Source organism: Lolium perenne, chromosome 2 (assembly GCF_019359855.2).
Source record: "Lolium perenne isolate Kyuss_39 chromosome 2, Kyuss_2.0, whole genome shotgun sequence".
Classification (NCBI taxonomy): domain Eukaryota; kingdom Viridiplantae; phylum Streptophyta; class Magnoliopsida; order Poales; family Poaceae; genus Lolium; species Lolium perenne.
The window spans coordinates 24,353,150-24,371,550 of NC_067245.2; the positions used below are offsets into that span (position 1 = coordinate 24,353,150).

Genomic DNA, 18,401 nt, shown 5'->3' on the forward strand with positions numbered 1-18,401 from the left:
CTTTAGTAGTCTTCGTCTATTCTTTAGTTCCTGTTTCGAGTTACAAATATGAGCAACCGAACCAGTATCAAATACCCAGGTACTAGTACGAGAACCAGTAAGATAAACATCTATAACATGTATATCAGATATACCTTCTTTCTTCTTCTTGACAAGGCCGCTCTTCAGATCCGCCAAATACTTGGAGCAATTACGCTTCCAGTGTCCCTTCTCCTTGCAGTAATAGCACTCAACATCAGGTTTAGGGCCAGTCTTAGGTTTCACATGAGGCGTGGCAGCTTTCTTGCCACCCTTCTTGAATTTGCCTTTAGACTTGCCCTGTTTCTTGAAACTAGTGGTCTTGTTGACCATCAACACTTGGTGCTCTTTCTTGATCTCAATCTCAGCAGCTTTAAGCATGGAGAAGACTTCAGGTAACTCTTTGTTCATGTTCTGCATATGGTAGTTCATCACAAAGTTCTTGTAACTAGGTGGCAGTGATTGAAGGATACGATTAATCCCCAGTCTGTTAGGAATAACTATTTCCAAGTCACTGAGTTTCTTCGCATGCCCGGTCATAACGAGCATGTGCTCACTAACGGAGCTACCTTCTTCCATCATGCAACTGAAGAAGTGTTTCGATGCTTCATAGCATTCCACAGCCGCATGAGTTTCAAAAATAGTCTTCAACTCTTTTATCAACTCATGTGGATCATGGTGCTCAAAACGTTTTGAAGATCGACTTCCAGACTGCATAGGATGGCACACTGAACTTGAGAGTACCGAGTTTTCCGAGTCGCGTAAACATTCTTTACTTCATCGGTTTCAGTTTCTGCAGGAGGGTCACCTAGCGGTGCATCAAGCACATATTGCAGATTTCCGCTAGCGAGGAAAATCCTCACATGACGGAACCAGTCGGTGAAGTTGCTACCGTTGCTCTTAAGCTTTTCTTTCTCTAGGAACTGGTTAAAATTGATTGGGGATGCCATATCTACAACATATATTTGCAACAGTTTAGACTAAGTTTATGACAAATTGAGTTCAAATTTTAATTCAACATAATTAAAAACTAGGTGAACTCCCACTCAAAACAATATCCCTCGAATTGTCTTAGTGATCACACGAACCAAATCCACCACACCTAAGTCCGATCATCACGAGACAAGATGTAATTTCAATGGCGAACACTCAAAGTGTTCATCATATCAATCATATGATTCATGCTCTACCTTTCGGTATCATGTGTTCCGAGACCATGTCTGTACATGCTAGGCTCGTCAAGGCCACCTTAGTATCCGCATGTGCAAAACTGGCTTGCACCCGTTGTATGCACTTGTTAATTCTATCACACCCGATCATCACGAGATGCTTAGAAACGACAAGTCTTGGCAACGGTGCTACTAAGGATGAACACTTTATTATCTTGATATTTTAGTGAGAGGGATCATCTTATAATGCTACCGTCGCGATCTAAGCAAAATAAGATGCATAAAAGGATTAACATCACATGCAGTTCATATGTGATATGATATGGCCCTTTTGTCTTTGCGCATTTGATCTTCATCTCCAAAGCACGGACATGATCTCCATCATCATCGGGCATGATCTCCATCATCGTCGGCGTAGCGTCAAGGTCGATGGTGCCGTCTTCATGATTGTTCTCCCATGTAGCAACTATTACAACTTCTTTGAAATACTACTCAACATGAAATTTTAAAGACAACCATAAGGCTCCTGCCGGTTGCCACAATACAATAATGATCATCTCATACATATTCATCATCACATTATGGCCATATCACATCACCAAACCCTGCAAAAACAAGTTAGACGTCTCTAATTTGGTTTGCATATTTTACATGGTTTAGGGTTTTCGAGAGAGATCTAATCTACCTACGAACATGAACCACAACGGTGATACTAGTGTTGTCAATAGAAGAGTAAATTGAATCTTCACTATAGTGGGAGAGACAGACACCCGCAAAGCCACTTATGCAATACAAGTTGCATGTCGAGCGTGGAGCAAATCTCATGAACGCGGTCATATAAAGTTAGCCCGAGCAGCTTCATCCCGCTATGCCACAAAGATGCAAAGTACTCAAACTAAAGATAACATAAGCATCAACGCCCACAAACCATTGTGTTCTACTCTTGCAACCATCTATGCATAGACACGGCTCTGATACCACTGTAGGATAACGTTGCATAGAAAACAAAAAAAATTCCTACCGCGAGAACGCAATCCAAGCCAAGATGCAATCTAGAAGACGGGAGCAACGAGGGGATGATCGAGTATCACCCTTGAAGAGTTCCAAAGCCTACAAGATGAGGCTCTTGTTGCTGCGGTAGACGATCACTTGCCGCTTGCAAAAGCGCGTAGAAGATCTTGATCACGGCGCCACAATCGGGCAGCACCTCCGTACTCGGTCACACGTTCGGTGTTGATGAAGACGACGTCCTTCTCCCCGTTCCAGCGGGCAGCGGAAGTAGTAGCTCCTCCTTGAATCCGGTAGCACGACGGCGTGGTGGCGGTGGCGATGGAGAACTCCGGCGGAGCTTCGCTAAGCTTTGCGGGAGAGGTGGAGGAGAGGGGGCGGCTAGGGTTTGGGAGAGGGAGAGGTGGCCGGCCACTTGAGGGGGTGCGGCCACAATGGCTTTGGTGTGGCCGGCCCCCTCCCCTTGCTCCTCATTATATAGGTGGAACCCCCAAGAGTTGGTCTACAAGTCTTCGAATAAGACCCCAACCCAAAATTTCCATGTAGTAGGGAAACCTACCCAAGGTGGGACTCCCACCCAAGTGGGATTCCCACCGGGTGGGATTCCCACCTTCCCATGGGGGGAGGTGGCCGGCCACCTTAGGTGGAGTCCACCTGGGACTCCACCCCTAGGGTTGGCCGGCCATGGGTGGTGGAGTCCCTTCGGGACTCCGCCTTCCAAAGTGATTTCTTCCGGACTTTTCTAGAACCTTCTAGGACCTTCCATAAATGCACCGGATCATTTCCAAACTTGGAATATGACTTCCTATATATGAATCTTATTCTCCGGACCATTCCGGAACTCCTCGTGATGTCCGGGATCCCATCCGAGACTTCGAACAATACTTCGAACTCCATTCCATATTCAAGTTCTACCATTTCAACATCAAACCTTAAGTGTGTCACCCTACGGTTCGTGAACTATGTGGACATGGTTGAGTACTCTCTCCGACCAATAGCCAATAGCGGGATCTGGAGATCCATAATGGCTCCCACATATTCAACGATGACTTTAGTGATCGAATGAACCATTCACATACGATACCAATTCCTTTTGTCACGCGATATTTTACTTGTCCGAGGTTTGATCATCGGTATCACTCTATACCTTGTTCAACCTCGTCTCCTGACAAGTACTCTTTACTCGTACCGTGGTATGTGGTCTCTTATGAACTTATTCATATGCTTGCAAGACATTAGACGACATTCCACCGAGAGGGCCCAGAGTATATCTATCTGTCATCGGGATGGACAAATCCCACTGTTGATCCATATGCCTCAACTCATACTTTCCGGATACTTAATCCCACCTTTATAACCACCCATTTACGCAGTGGCGTTTGATGTAATCAAAGTACCTTTCCGGTATAAGTGATTTACATGATCTCATGGTCATAAGGACTAGGTAACTATGTATCGAAAGCTTATAGCAAATAACTTAATGACGCGATCTTATGCTACGCTTAATTAGGTGTGTCCATTACATCATTCATATAATGATATAACCTTGTTATTAATAACATCCAATGTTCATGATTATGAAACTAATCATCCATTAATCAACAAGCTAGTTAAGAGGCATACTAGGGACTTTTTGTTGTTTACATCACACATGTATCAATGTTTCGGTTAATACAATTATAGCATGGTATATAAACATTCATCATAAACATAAAGATATATAATAACCACTTTTATTATTGCCTCTTGGGCATATCTCCAACATCTTCCACCAGTGGTCGTTGTTGTTGGCCGCCCACGTCGGATCCAACCGCTCGTCGGCGGTGAGTTGAGCCCGCCGGGCATTGATGTCATCCCTCCATTGGTCCGTGCCCGGCTTCGGCGGCGGCTGGACGCCCATGCCGTTCACGACCATCTTTCAGCCGCCGCTGCTTGGCAGCCGCATGTCGGCGGGACTGGATATCGGGCGTGTGGTACATCGCCCACGCCTCCGGCACGGTTAGGCTGCCGCGGCCGAAGCCGTTCGCTGCGGCGATCTCTCGGGAGGACGAGCTCGACATTTTTGAGCGGCGAGGAGAAGATCTGGGAGGGGGGAGGCGGCGGCGACGAGAAGGTTTGGGAGCGGTGAGAAATTGGGGGACGAACTGCAGGGTGTCTTAATGTACAGCGGCGGCAGCGGGTGGTTGCACGCAATAACGCCGGCGTGGACGGCCACACGTCCATGCACGACGAGACGCGTCCCTGCGTCGCCTGGGAAAACAGAGACGCCATTAACGTCGCTTGACCAAAGGTAGGCGATGAGGTTTTAGCCTTTCGAGCCGCTGACACGTCGGGCCCGCGTCGCGTCGCTTTTCGTTGTGTCCGGCGTGCCCGGTGCGACGGGCTCGGGACGCCGGACACCGTATCGGGGCGCGCCGGACAAAAATAGATTTTGGTGGACACGCTAGAACTATTTTTGGTCCGACGAGCCCAAAATTGCTTTGGGGACGCGACTGAAGATGCTCTAAACGTGATGCAAGAGTCTGGCATTGTAGATCGTCAGTTTCAATGGCATCGCTGGAGATAGCTCTAATGGGTGAAGTGGTAGCAGTAAAAGCATCGGACTGGCGCCACGGAGGAGCAAAACATGCTGCTTTCCTTTTTCTCGTCGTACCACCAAACACTAGGTACTCCGCTGGTGCATGGCGCGCCACCGGCGACATACGGAGGAACGTCCCGGCGACCGATGTCGTCGAGCGACAAGCCGAACCGGCCCCTCCGTTCCGTGCCCGACAGATCTGCCGTCGCCCACTTTATTTTTTAAACCGAACCGCTACAAAACTGAACCCAATCCAAACCCGGCCGGCACGACGCGCGGGGCCCGCCCAACTGCCACGGCGCCGAACCACCTGCTGCTCCCACGCACACCCATGGCGCACAGTACAGTCTAGCGTAGCCTAGGAGCGAATAGTCATCCCCCATGTCACGTTCGTTCCTTCCCGATGCGCGCGCGCAGCCTCATCATCCCTCCCTCTCCTCCCACTCCCACTCCCACCGTCACCGTCGCCCTCAATCAATCTCAATCCCCGTCGTCGCTTCCACGCGGGGCCCAGCCGGGCGCCCGTGCGTGCGATCGATCCGAGCCGTCGCCGTCGACGACGCGCGACATGTCGGGTGCACGTAGCCTCACCTCACCTCGTGCCCACGCAAACGCCTCTACGTACCTGTACAGTACGTAGTACTATACGTCCACTCTTGGCAAGTTGCATTGGCGCCTCGTTTTCACCACCGATACCCGACATTGACCCGTGGGGTCCCGACTCGTGGGTTGCAGTGGCCGACGCCAGCATGCGGGCCTGCGGACGCAAGCGCTCGCGCCACGTCGTTCGTCTGCACTCTGCAGGGAAAGGATACGCACGACGTAGGCAACGAACGTGCGACGAGGCAGAGGTCACGTGACGCGAGATGGGAACCCCACCGGTTGCGCTGTCACATCTAGTCTAGAGGCCAGCCACGTCCGTCTCCCCGACCGCGACGGCCCACGGCCATGACCGCCGCTCCCGGCCGGCTGCCGACGCCTTCAATTGCTGTGCCGCTCCCATTTTTCCTGCCCTCTTTCGCTCGTTACGAGGTACGTACGTCCACCGTGTGCCGCGCCGGAGCACGTACGTACGTCCTGTACTGTACGTGGAAGTGAGCGCTCGCGTGGCCGGCTGGAAACGTGCGTGCGTGCGTCGTCAGTACTAGGGCTCCGCCCACCCACCTGAAAGCGACGCCACACGAGCGCGGCCAGCCGGCGCCGGAGCCGGCGAGCATTCAAGAGTTGAAGCTGCAGCTCGGCCACTGCCTGCCTCCCTGCCAGGCATTCTACTCTCTGCCAATTCCCTTCTTCGCATTCAATTCGCTGCGTGCAGAGGTTGCCCGCCTGCGACCTGCACCCACAGAGGCGCGCGCAGCGCAGACACGCATGCAGTTCATCCTCTACTTTTTGTTTTCTTCCCAAAGAACAATCTGGGATAAACTAAACTCTGTCACGCATGCGCGAAAGTAGCACCACATGCCAATGCAAAAGTAGGAGTGCTGGTACTGGCTCCAACTTATGGTACCGCAAATGCGCCCGCTCGCATTTTTTAAGGGTTTGCCCACGAAATATCTATTACTCACTCATGCATGTCAAATAAAATAATCACAGTTATAATAACTGAAAAAATCTCAATTGCAATCCACATTTTTTTTAAAAAAATACTAAAACCTGCGCCCAACGGAAAAATCTTAATTGTGACCCACATAATCAAGAGAAAAAAATCCCGACTCCAACTTGAGTTGCTACCCACATGCAATTGGAAAATTCTTGCGACCCACATGTATATGGAAAATATCTCAGTTACGGTCCACATGCAACTAAAAAAACTCAATTATTACCCGCATGAAACCGAGATGGAAAATATCTCTGTTACGATCCACGATTCCACATGCAACTGGAAAAATCAGCTGGGAAAATCTCAGCTACAAAGTACAAACAATGGATCACTTCCTAAACTAGCACGATTCAGGACAATTTTCTGAGCTGCACCACATGTGTCGCTATTTTATTTTATTTTTTGCAAAGAACAACTAGCACATAAGAAAAGAAATGCTAAACAACATATGCTACACATACATGGAAAATAATCAAAGCAAAGCAGCCCATCAAAAAGACAACCGCCCACGATAAAGCAATAGCAATTGACAAGCCACATCCAAAAAATCAGCTTGCAGCGCCGTTGGAGAAAAAGAGTTCCTGACGCAAAATAACAAGATTGCACTAATCTTGATGACTTTAATCTAGTGGCCGAGTAGGCGACTGCGTTTTAATAAATCCGAGGCGTCTGATTCCCAACAATTCCGCTTAAAAATCAGGCAACGATGTATTTTATTTTACATGTATCTTCTCCTAGAATAAATTTCACTCTGCAAAAGTTGTTTGGAGTCGTGACAAGCGATTTTTGTGGTTCGCACATTTGCGGAAGATGCTCTAACACATGCTACCGGCAGATTAGTGATTGGCATTTGTGCCCATGACTTGCCGACTCCGACATCGACACAACGCTCTTCGAAGCGGAGTGGGAGCGCCACCACTCCCTCGCCACAGTCATCTCTGGCGTGTGGGAGCGCCAACTGCCGTCGTGACGCGGTTCGGGAGGAGCAGCAGCAAATCGAGGAGGCCTAGCGTGTGGCACCTCGGCCAATGACTTGGAGTGAAGCCTTCGATGCTGGCAGAACCACCCCCAATCCCGGCGAAGTTTCCGGGCTAGCATATCTAGGGTTCATGAACTAACTATATGATCTAATTCACACTTTTGGTTCGATTATATGTAAATTACCTAAATACTATGGATGAACCAGTTTCAAAATGCAACGGCGATTCATTTTGTTTTAGATTTACAGTTTCAAAATTCGCGGTTGTCAGAAACAAAGTCTTGCTGGTTGCCCATTTGCGAGATCTAGCTAGAGATATTCTAGCTTGACGGCTGATTACTGATTGGCATTTGTGCCCATAACTCCCTCAACGAACGTACCGGCACGCAAGTACATGGCCTGCAGCAAGGTGGATGGTGGAGGGGAGCAACAGCCAGCCAGCCAGCGGGGCAGGAAATGTAGAAAAAACAGAGCATGTCCGTCCGTCGTGCATGCACGCACGGACAGCGGCATAGCCGAGCCATCCCAGGAAGAACAAAAAGCCACGCCCGCTTTACCATCGCACGTCGCTTTCGAGATTTTCACGGAGAAAGAAAAAGAAAATCAAATCCAGAGCAAATATTCTCCCATCGAGTAGAAGGTACTCCAACTCCGTAGGGCCGTAGCGAGTAGTAGTGTAGTGTCCCGTAGCTGCTGCGTCCGGCCTCCTCCTCCCCCATCTCGCCTCGTGTTTCCTTGGCTTCCCCGCATCCGTCCGCGCCCGCATGCACCAATCGCCAGCGATCGCCCGTTCCTGCGCGCGTCGGTTGCTCTCTCCACATCCACCGGAAAACTACGCCTCCCCCACCCCCTCCTGCTCTCCTCCGTATCATGAGGTGAGGTGGACTGGGCTCTCCTGTTCTGGTGGGGGCAGCTTCATCGGCCATGGCGGCTGCGGCGGCGACGCCCAAGAGGTGCATGAACTCCGCGTGCGGCGCGCCGGCGGCGGGGGCGGGGGAGTGGAGGAAGGGCTGGCCGCTGCGATCCGGCGCCGGCTTTGCGCTCCTCTGCGACAAGTGCGGGTACGACCCCACACACACTGCTAGTACATCCTCTCAACCCCGCTGCTTGCTCCGCCCTGCTCTGCATCCGCGCCCGCGCGCGTGGGGTTCCGTTCTTCGTGTCCTACTAGCGGGATGGATGGCTGCCTCGCAATCTGCTGGATGAATTAGTTCGTCTCCATGCCTTCTGACCCCTTTCTCTCTCGAGGAGAGCGCAGACGAATCTCTCTGCTCCTCCTTCTCACAGTGCCCAAATTGTATACAGATTATATTTCCGTTTCCTCTTGTTTCCCCCTTTTCCAGCGGCTTGATGATATTCCAACCCAGGCAATCTCTGATTCGTGCGCAACGCAACCCGTGCCAACTGGAAACAGTAGCTTCGCACATGTACTACGAACTAGCAGTTTGTACAAAGTTGAGTTGACTAACTCGACGCCTCCGCTGTGGCTTGCATGCGGTTATTACAGCTCATCTAGAACAGATAGCTTGCTTGATTGTGTAGTAGAGATCATGCAGAATTCAGATGGTATCAACGTCCGGTTGCTTTGAGCAGCTACATGAAGCCGAATTGGTCTCTCTGACGGGCGCTGTCTTCCCCTTTGGTAGCAGTCTGCTTGCTGAATATACGGTTGACTCACAATTGCTGCTTGGTAAAAGAAATTTGGTGTTGCGAAACTGGACGGTTTTATTTATGCTATAGTATCTCTGATCTCCCCACTTTCCAGTGGCTTCATATTCGATCCGAAGTAATACGATCTGTGCGCAAACTGCGCCAAGTGGAAACAGTAGCTTTTGCACATGTAGCAGTTTTCAGAAAGTAGAGTTGACTTTGTGGCTCCAATCATGCTTGCGGTTAGTACTATCATCGCTGCGACACAACATACAGCTTGCTTGCCTGCGTGGTAAGTAGAGCTTAATTGTGGAGATTGATCCTACATGTGTGTGTTGACCGGATTGGTGTCCCTGACGAACTGTCTTCTGCTTGGTAAAAGTCTGTTGTCAAACATCTCTGTGTTGTACCATTGGCACCGAATTGCTGCTAGCTAAAATTTTGGTGTTGTGAGGCACTGGGCGGTTTCTTGTGGTTGGTTTCCGATGGTTTGGGAAAACATGTTTAATCTCGAGGTTAACTGTTGCTCGATTACAGTTTTGCTGTTCAGCTTTCTGGACTCTCATGCTTACCATATCACTTCTTGTATATTTAGGTTGGCATATGAGCAGCTTGTCTTCTGCGATATATTCCACCAAAAGGAGTCTGGCTGGAGGGACTGCTCGTTTTGTGGGAAGGTGAGATTGGTGACACATGTTGTGAATTTATATGCCCACTAAATTGCTTGGCGTAATTATTCTACGGACCTCTGCAATTTCAGCATCTCCATTGCGGATGTGTCGCTTCAAAGTATTCCTTTGATCTACTTGATAGCGGAGGAGTTCAATGTGTGAATTGCATCAAAAACTCTGGAGCTCAATCTGTAAGCATCTCTGTCGCATGATCTGCTTTTGTTTTTCCAAATCTGACTGTTGCTTCCGCAGGTTCCATCTCAAGTGTCCCCGAAGCTTTTCTTGTCTCAAAGTAACCAGAGACTCTTCGGTAAGAGCGATGAGTTTTTGCCAGGTAGACCGTTGGAGTCACCTTCCCTAATGCTTGACTCCAGAAATGATGTTGTTGCTATTATTTCCAAGAGCCATCACCCATTCATGGTAAAAAACATAGAAGCTGGGCAAAGCAGTAACATTCTGAGGCAAAAAGAAATTGAAAATGGAGCAAGGCAGATTAAATGGGAGCAGCCAACCCTCACTATGGGGGACATGGGAAGGTTGCCTTTCTTAATTAGGCCTCAAAGTGCACTAGAGTCTCCCCAATCCCAATGTACTCGAAGGGATGATAATAGAGATCCAGCTGCTGAGAGCACAACAAGCGAATCTGTTTCTGAGGCGTGTCTCAGCATGAGCTTGGGAATTGCTAATAACGGAAACAAGATGGAGGCTACTTCGACAATGGAAAGACCTATGCTATCACCAACAACGCCATTTTCTGAAGGAAGGGAACTTGCCACTACATTATCTCCATTTCAGCATGCACAGAGAGCTCGGCATTTTCTGAGCAGACCACCAAGGGTGGCCGAAGGTGCTGCTTTTGATCCAATGAAAGATGGCTTTCCTCATCTTCGCGTTGCGAGACCACCTGCTGAGGGAAGGGGTCGCAATCAGTTACTTCCTCGGTATTGGCCAAGAATTACTGACCAAGAGCTGCAGCAAATTTCTGGAGAGTATCCTTGATATTTTTTTATCTTAAACTCCTTGGCAATATTGATATTAAAATCATATGCTAGCAAATTACATGATCCAAAATTGATCAAGTAGTACAGTGATATCTCAATATGTAGTATACAGTATACTTTCCTTTTGTTGTGGATATTGACATATTGTGCTGTCTTCCTTGACTATGTTTTGATTAAAGTTCAAATTCAACCATCATTCCACTGTTTGAGAAAGTTTTAAGTGCTAGTGATGCAGGCCGCATAGGACGCCTTGTTCTTCCAAAAGCCTGTGCTGAGGTGATATGTTTTTCTTTAGCAAGCCTTGTGTTTCCTCTTCATAAATTTTAGTATACTGTCACCACACTTTGCTGAATTAACTTTGCCATATAATGTTCCTATGAATTAAAACCTTTATGCAAAGGAGCACATTGAAGCTCCCCGATTTGGGGAATCCCAGCTGGCTAAGTTCAACAGATTGATTCTAAACTAAAGTAAACGTTGTGTAAAACCTATCTTAACACATTATTATAACACATATGATCAGTCAATCCAATACCTAGAATTTAGTCCCTTGACCCTTGCCATTCTACCTATAATCCTATATGCTCATTACTATGGTGGTAATATTTTGATGATACTTGTATGCTTAGGCTCCTAATGAGGTCATTCATACTCATGTCTAAAGGATAAAGTTAAACCTGTTTCATGGCTACGCTATTTTGCTTCGATAGTGCCATTCACAAAACTGTGGGATGATGGAATATATAAGGATTTATTTACTTATCCTGTCATCCTGAGTTGCTGAGATACCCTATGCAGGCATATTTCCCTCCGATCTCTCAGCCGGAAGGTCGTCCCTTGACAATTCAAGATGCAAAAGGCAAAGAATGGCATTTTCAGTTCAGATTCTGGCCAAATAACAACAGCAGAATGTATGTGTTGGAGGGTGTTACACCATGCATACAGTCCTTACAATTACAAGCTGGTGATACAGGTGAATTGTAACTTCTTGGATATGATTATAAGCACTTGCTCTATTGCATCATACATTGACTTCTTTCATGCTTTAAGCTTGATTTTAAATAAGGGCCTCATTGATCCGTACAAATTTTGGAAGATTCTATTCCTTAGTAATATTGTTCTGTAAAGCTTGTTGTTATGTTGGATTCAAAACCTTAGCAATTTTGCCTATGAACTACGTTGCATGCATTGTCACGTGGGATTAATTTTCATTAAGGTCCAACTTCATGGGAATGTTCTTTTGTCTCTAATAGCTATTACAAACACTTAGCTGTTAAAAAAATCCTATCATTTCTTGTGGTGCGACCAAAGAATTTCTGTCACATAGGATTCAGCATGGCCTGGCGCAGTGGTAGAGTATCTCCACTTGTGTCCTGGAGGTCCTGGGTTCGAATCAGCCTCCTTGCACAATAAAAAGCAAGGGACGGGCTGCCTAGAAATCCCCTTCCCCAGACCCCACAATGTGTGGGAGCTTTCAGCATTGGGTGCGACCCTACTTTTAGGATTCAGCATGCCATTGCATACAATTGCTATGTTTTTCGTCTTCCTGTATTTCTAGAATCCCGCAAATTAAAGAAAACCTATGTAGATTTTGTTCTATTGAATACTTAAGTTTACCGTTGCGTTCATACTAGGAAAACACTCAAAGCAGTAAAACTGCACTTTGGTAAGAAAACAATTCATGAATCCCCTTCAAAAACCTCCTGCTTTCTAAATATATGCATTGCCACTATTTTGGACTAAACAAGTGCAAGTGGGATCTGTGACTTGATCGTTTTGTCCATTGTCTGGTCTTACATGATTAAGTCACATTTTTCATTTCCTACATAGTTTCCTTGCTACATACAATGTTAAATATACTACATAGAAATATCTTGCGTATGTGATTTCACTGTGAAGCTGCTTATATGTAATGGTATTCTTTGTATACAGTGACTTTCAGTCGGATAGAACCAGGAGGGAAACTTGTTATGGGCTTCCGGAAGGCCACAAACACTGTCAATTTGCCAGTAAGTTAGAATTTAAAAAGCAATCTTGCTGCGAATCTATTGTTCCTGCAAATGTTTGTTATAGTTTACTTATTCCCTTATCTGTGTCCTCCAGCCTTACTTCAGTGTGTTTATGTTACTCCTACACAGGACTCACAGATTTCAGCTATTGCAACTGGTTCCCTTCTCGGTGATACATTATTTTCTAGTACCAACGAGAATCTATCAATAGTAAACGGCTATTCAGGATTTCTTCAGTCAATGAAGGGAGCTGCAGATCTCCAGCCAAGCTCTCTATTTGATCATCATGCTAACTCAGTTGACGGAGATGCTAGTTGGCTTAAGGCGGATAGATTTGGTGGCAGGCCAGATGAGGGGTCTTTGCAGTTCTTACAAAAAAGAAGCCGCAATATTGGTTCTAAAAGCAGGAGGCTTTTAATTGATGCCGAAGATGCATTAGAACTGAAGCTTTCCTGGGAAGAGGCTCAGGAGTTGTTACGTCCTGCTCCATCTGCAAAACCAACAGTTGTGATGATCGAGGACTATGAATTTGAAGAATATGATGTAAGCTTGCTACCATTCGTTCTTCCCGTTTGAGCACTTCAGGGAACCCCTTATTGGAAGAACAAAAGGACAACTGTTTATTCTCAGCAATGTACTTGAATGTTAAAAGAATTCTAACTTAACTACATATATGCAGGAACCTCCTGTCTTTGCAAAGAGATCAATTTTCACAGTTCGTTCTACGGGGTAAGAAAGTCATTGAATAAAAATCTCACCAGACTTTTAGTCTTCAACATGTCATTATCATTGTTTGTCCTTGCATAGTGGACACCCAAATGTTCTTAGTATGAGCTGTACCAATTTTGGCAAATACCTGATTATGTTTATTTAGGGAACAAGATCAATGGATTCAGTGTGATGATTGCTCAAAATGGCGCCGGTTGCCTCTTAATGTTATTGTCGCCTCCAAGTGGACATGTATTGACAACACATGGGATTCAAAAAGGTATACTATTTCACGCCTGTGACTAAATCAGTATCATTTTTTTATTTGAGAAAGGATGGATCTGTCGATTATGATGACCAGTATATGCTGTGAAAGGATGAATTGCATACCGAAAGCTAGGTTTAAGTTTTTAACAAATTCTGGTTTTGGCTGAACCACGACCTTACTCGATCAAGATTTTTCGCTAGTTAAACAACCTTTATTTTATTATCTGACTGACTACTTGACGAAGGATTTGTTTGCCTTACCTATTTGAAAAGATATGAGCCTTTTCATTCTCTTGTATATGATATCTTGATAACGTCTATGAATAACTTAGTTGCATCAGTTCAGGAGTCATATGGGGCTTCTAATGTAATACTGTCAAAACATATGAATCCTTTTATTCTTCAAACTATATATTAGTTCTGTGATCATCGTATTTTTCCTCAGTTATAGCACATGTAGTCATATAAGTTAGTTTGTGATTCTCTTTGCTACCGTTTCATATTATTTTATTCCATATCGCGGTATTTCATATTCTGCTTTAGCTACTTAGACTTAAATCTTTTGCTACACATATGCAGCTGTTCCTGCTCTGCACCTGAAGAATTAGCCCAGAAAGAGTTGCAAAGTATTCTCCAGCAGTATGAAGGTAGGCTTTACTTAGATTTACTGGCGTTAAACTAGGATACATGGATAGCTTGACCTTGTGAAAAATAAAAATAGAAAGAGGAAGTTTTAGCTTAAGACATCACTATTGACAATTTTGTAAGCGAACATAACTCAAAAAGCTGACTACTGCCGCAGATATCAGGAGGCGGAAGAGCAGTTTTTTTCTGAAGCAGAACATCTCTGAAATGGATCCATCAAACCTTGACGCCTTGGCCACTGCTGCAGTCTTTGGAGAGGTCGGGAACCAAGGTGTTGCTTCGGTTGCAACGACTACCAAGCACCCCCGGCACCGCCCTGGCTGCACTTGCATAGTGTGTATCCAGCCACCTAGCGGCAAGGGCCCAAAGCACAACCCGTCCTGCACTTGCAACGTCTGCATGACCGTCAGGCGCCGTTTCAAGACATTGATGATGAGGAAGAAGCAACGGCAGTCTGAAAGAGAGGAAGCAGAGGCGAGCAAGAAGATCGCTTGGATGGGCAGAGACGACCCTGAGGGAAGTAACCTATCACGGTCCCCCCAGACGGTGGACACCACACGAGATGGCGATGTGATCATGTTCGACAAGGTTGACACGAACAAGAGTCACATAGACCTCAACTTTCATCCTGGCAACCGAGGCGAGGAGCAGCATGGTGGACAGCCTCGGGTGAGCATGGTCAGCCTTCTCGAGGTCGCAAACCGCCCCCTCGAGAGCTACATGAAGCAGAATGGCCTCGTGAGCCTGGCAGTGGAGCAAGGGAACTCTGGCACGGCTCCGATTCTTCCTCAACCTGCTCCAATGGAGAGCGAAGAGCGACCCTCCGATGAGGGGCAGCTCACGTTGGTGGAGCGGGAGAGAGATCCTGCAGACAATATGGCCGTCGACGAGGCAGCTGATGAGAACCAGGGTAACGCTGTCAGTGCCAGTGACAACGCTGCTGCCTGAACTGAGCTTATTGACCCTGCTTGTATTAATTAAGTAGTGGGTGGGTGTTTTTAACTTGTTTACGTGTGTCTATCTGATCGGCTTACCCTTTTTTTTCTCTCCAAGGAACAGCTGGTGAGTTTTAGTGTGAAAAGCAAAAGAAAATCATAGGGTTTCATCGCGACTCTCGTTGTAACATAGGTGTACAGGGCTGTGCAATCACGTTTGTACGTTGTAATCGACCTCGATGGCTCGATGCTGTGTATGGAAGGCGGGTTGGTGGTCGACCGGCCAATGTTGTACTCTGAGGCATTCGGCAATGCAACATTTATCCCAAAACCACCCGTAACGTACGCATCAATATAGGAATAGAGTAGAAATTGCAACTCTGATTTCATGTACAAGCCTTCAACCCCTATACATCATAATCAATCATAGTGGTGGCCAGTGCACGGGGCCAATATTGGCAATTGAATGGTGAAAATTTACATCAATATATAGACAAATGCGAAGTTAGTAGCATTTCCAGGATTGCTAAACTGGATAGGAAGAGGAGAGGCATGGTTTAACTGTTCAAAGCACTTGGTAGATGATGATCATCCCAGTGCTACTAACATAGCACCATCTAAAAGCATATGTGCTAGTAAAAGGATGAGCAAACATGTAGTAGCCACCGAATAGGCATGTAAAAGACCCTGCCTCCTATCGGCTACCCTCTACAGTAAATGCAGTTCATCCATAATAAAAGAAAAATGAGACCAACCCAGACACTAGCACTTGTTGGTTTTTTTTATAGAAGAAAACTCCGTGAGTGCACAGCAAGAGTCCTAGGACTCGAACGGTGGCCGGCAGCTTGCGCTCACGCAAAGCTAACCAACAGACCGACGGCCCGTTCTCACAGATGCGAGCAAATATATCGATGCACCGCATAAACGGATTCCTCATAACCTTAAACTCATTCCAACATCTCGATTAATCACAAGCAATCTGCAAATCCGAACCTACTCTATTGGTTGACATAACAAATCTAGTGTGAATGCCATTGGAATCTCTTGCACTATGTGTGTTCGTCCAGATCCACGGAAAAGGAGCATCAAAGAAGAAGGAAGTTGTGCTTACCGCCATTGAAGCCGACCGGTCTTGCTCGAGGTCGAAGTCGCGTTGCAAATGTGGGCACCGATGCAGACGATTGTCACGGTCGAGGTCGATGTCCCCTTCCACTCGACATCCCCTCCCGCTCTTCCTCATCACGGCGAAGCGATCAATCCATCGATGATAGTGCAACCGCTGATATGTGATGTGACAATTTGGGGTGAGAGTGAGAGGAGGGAGTTAAGGCGGCGAGGGGATCTACGACGTGTATTTTGTGGTGTCGCCCTCTCCTTCCCCACGCGTGCAACCCAACGCGACAACAATCCCGACGGTAGCTCCTAAGGCTGACCCGAAGATGCTCGAGTATTCCTACTAAGGGCATCTCCAACGGGGCTTCACGTCCGTTTGCGAGCGCCCAGTCGAAAAATGCGTCTGCACCCAGGCCCAGTGGCCCGACACACAGTAACCGGGCTGTCCACGGAGCGCAAACACGATCCAAATATGCGTCTTTGAGGCGTCTGCGCGGACGATGTGCGGTCGCGCCATGTGACCACTCGCTTCTCCCACCGGCCCGCCTAGCAGCGACCTATGTCGACGCGTCTTCTCAGGCGCGCCCGTACTGGCGATGAGGCATCGCTTCTGCAGTTTGCGCCACTTTAATGGAGATGCCTCGTCTGCCGAGCAGCCACCACCCACCTCTGCCAATGAAGTTAATGATGATGCCATGCGTGCCGCGTCCCTCGGTTGCCTCAGGCGTATATAAAGAGGGTCGCGTGCTCGGCTGCCTCATCATCTCCTCCACGCAAACCCTAGCCGCCACAACCTTCACTGTAACGGCGCCTCACACCTCTCCTCCACCTTTGCCATGATGAGCAGCGCCGGCGGCGGCCAGGCTACTCCGCCTCCACCTCCCCGCACTAACAGCTTCAACGGCGAGAGCAAAGATAGCGCAGAAAACGTCATTGATGTGGCTATGGACGCGAAGTTCATGGCTAACGCGGAGCAGGAAGCGGAGGAGGAGCGGGCGGCCCACATAGGGTTCAACCCGGACCAGCAACGACATAGTAAGATGGCGGCCGCAGAGGAGGAGTCCAACGACGACAACAACTAAAACGCAAACAGATCCGCGTGACCACTTTAGAGGTTCGATATGTGTCGTCCAGTTGAAAATGCTCTAACAACAAGGCGTAGTGGAGTTTACCTGTCACTCTGTGCCTACTAGCTAATGTAGACAATGCTTAGAGCATCTCCATCGGGCGGCCCCTTTAGCATTTTGGGGGCCGGTACCGAAAATGGGCTCGTACCGGCGCGCCCCAGGCGCTTTTTAGAGCCCAATAGAAGCGTCGGCAACTGAAAGGATACGGATGTCGCCTAGAGGGGGGGTGAATAGACGGATTAAAACTTTTACGAGATGGGCTTAACAAATGCGGAATAAAACTAGCGTTTACTTTGTCAAGCCCAAAGCCTATATACTATGGTTCACCTATGTGCACCAACAACTTATTCTAAGCAAAGGTTCACCTAAGTGCACCAACAACTTATGCTAAGCAATACAAGCAAGCATGTGATAGCAAGATATATATAACTTCAAGCACGATGGCTATCACAAGGTAAAGTGCATAAGTAAAGAGCTCGGGTATAGAGATAACCGAGGCACGCGGGAGACGAAGATTTATCCCGAAGTTCACACTCTTGCGAGTGCTAATCTCCGTTGGAGAGGTGCGGTGGCTTAGTGCTCCCGAACGCCACAAGAGGCTCACCTTGAGGTGTGGTTGCTCGATGCACACCAACGCCACAAAGGCCTCACCCCAAGATGCGGTACTCACACCACACACCGAACGCCACGAAGGTGCCTCACCTAAATCTCCGGTGACCCTCGCCACAAAGGCCTAGGTCACGGTTCCACTAAGGGATTTCCTTCGAGGCGGAAACCGGGCCTTACACAAAGATTGGGGCACACATCCACAACTTAATTGGAGGCTCCCAATAAATCGCCACAAAGGCCTAGAATCCGTCTAGGGTTCCAAGAACCCAAGAGTAACAACCTTCTTGCTTTCACCACCACGAATCACGTGGAGA

At 47.5% G+C, this 18,401-nt stretch overlaps 1 protein-coding gene across 1 annotated transcript; it reads left to right on the top strand.

Annotated features, from left to right (window-relative positions):
* The first annotated feature begins 8,024 nt into the window (after window positions 1–8,024).
* Window positions 8,025–15,472, top strand: LOC127331501 (B3 domain-containing protein Os07g0679700). The gene is made up of 12 exons (XM_051357680.2): window positions 8,025–8,413; window positions 9,598–9,679; window positions 9,763–9,864; window positions 9,926–10,662; window positions 10,854–10,950; window positions 11,473–11,647; window positions 12,607–12,683; window positions 12,813–13,226; window positions 13,363–13,412; window positions 13,558–13,671; window positions 14,238–14,305; window positions 14,461–15,472. The coding sequence occupies exons 1-12, from the start codon at window positions 8,277–8,279 to the stop codon at window positions 15,249–15,251; spliced, it is 2,844 nt and encodes a 947-aa protein (XP_051213640.1). The 5' UTR covers window positions 8,025–8,276; the 3' UTR covers window positions 15,252–15,472.
* The last annotated feature ends 2,929 nt before the right edge of the window (window positions 15,473–18,401 follow it).

Bases quoted from the DNA above. Each gene is read 5' to 3' on its own strand.
- LOC127331501 (XM_051357680.2), top strand. From the start codon at position 8,277: ATGGCGGCTGCGGCGGCGACGCCCAAGAGGTGCATGAACTCCGCGTGC. The intron at 8,414-9,597 runs GTACGACCCCAC...TTGTATATTTAG, and splicing joins CTCCTCTGCGACAAGTGCGG to GTTGGCATATGAGCAGCTTG. The intron at 10,951-11,472 runs GTGATATGTTTT...TACCCTATGCAG, and splicing joins TTCCAAAAGCCTGTGCTGAG to GCATATTTCCCTCCGATCTC.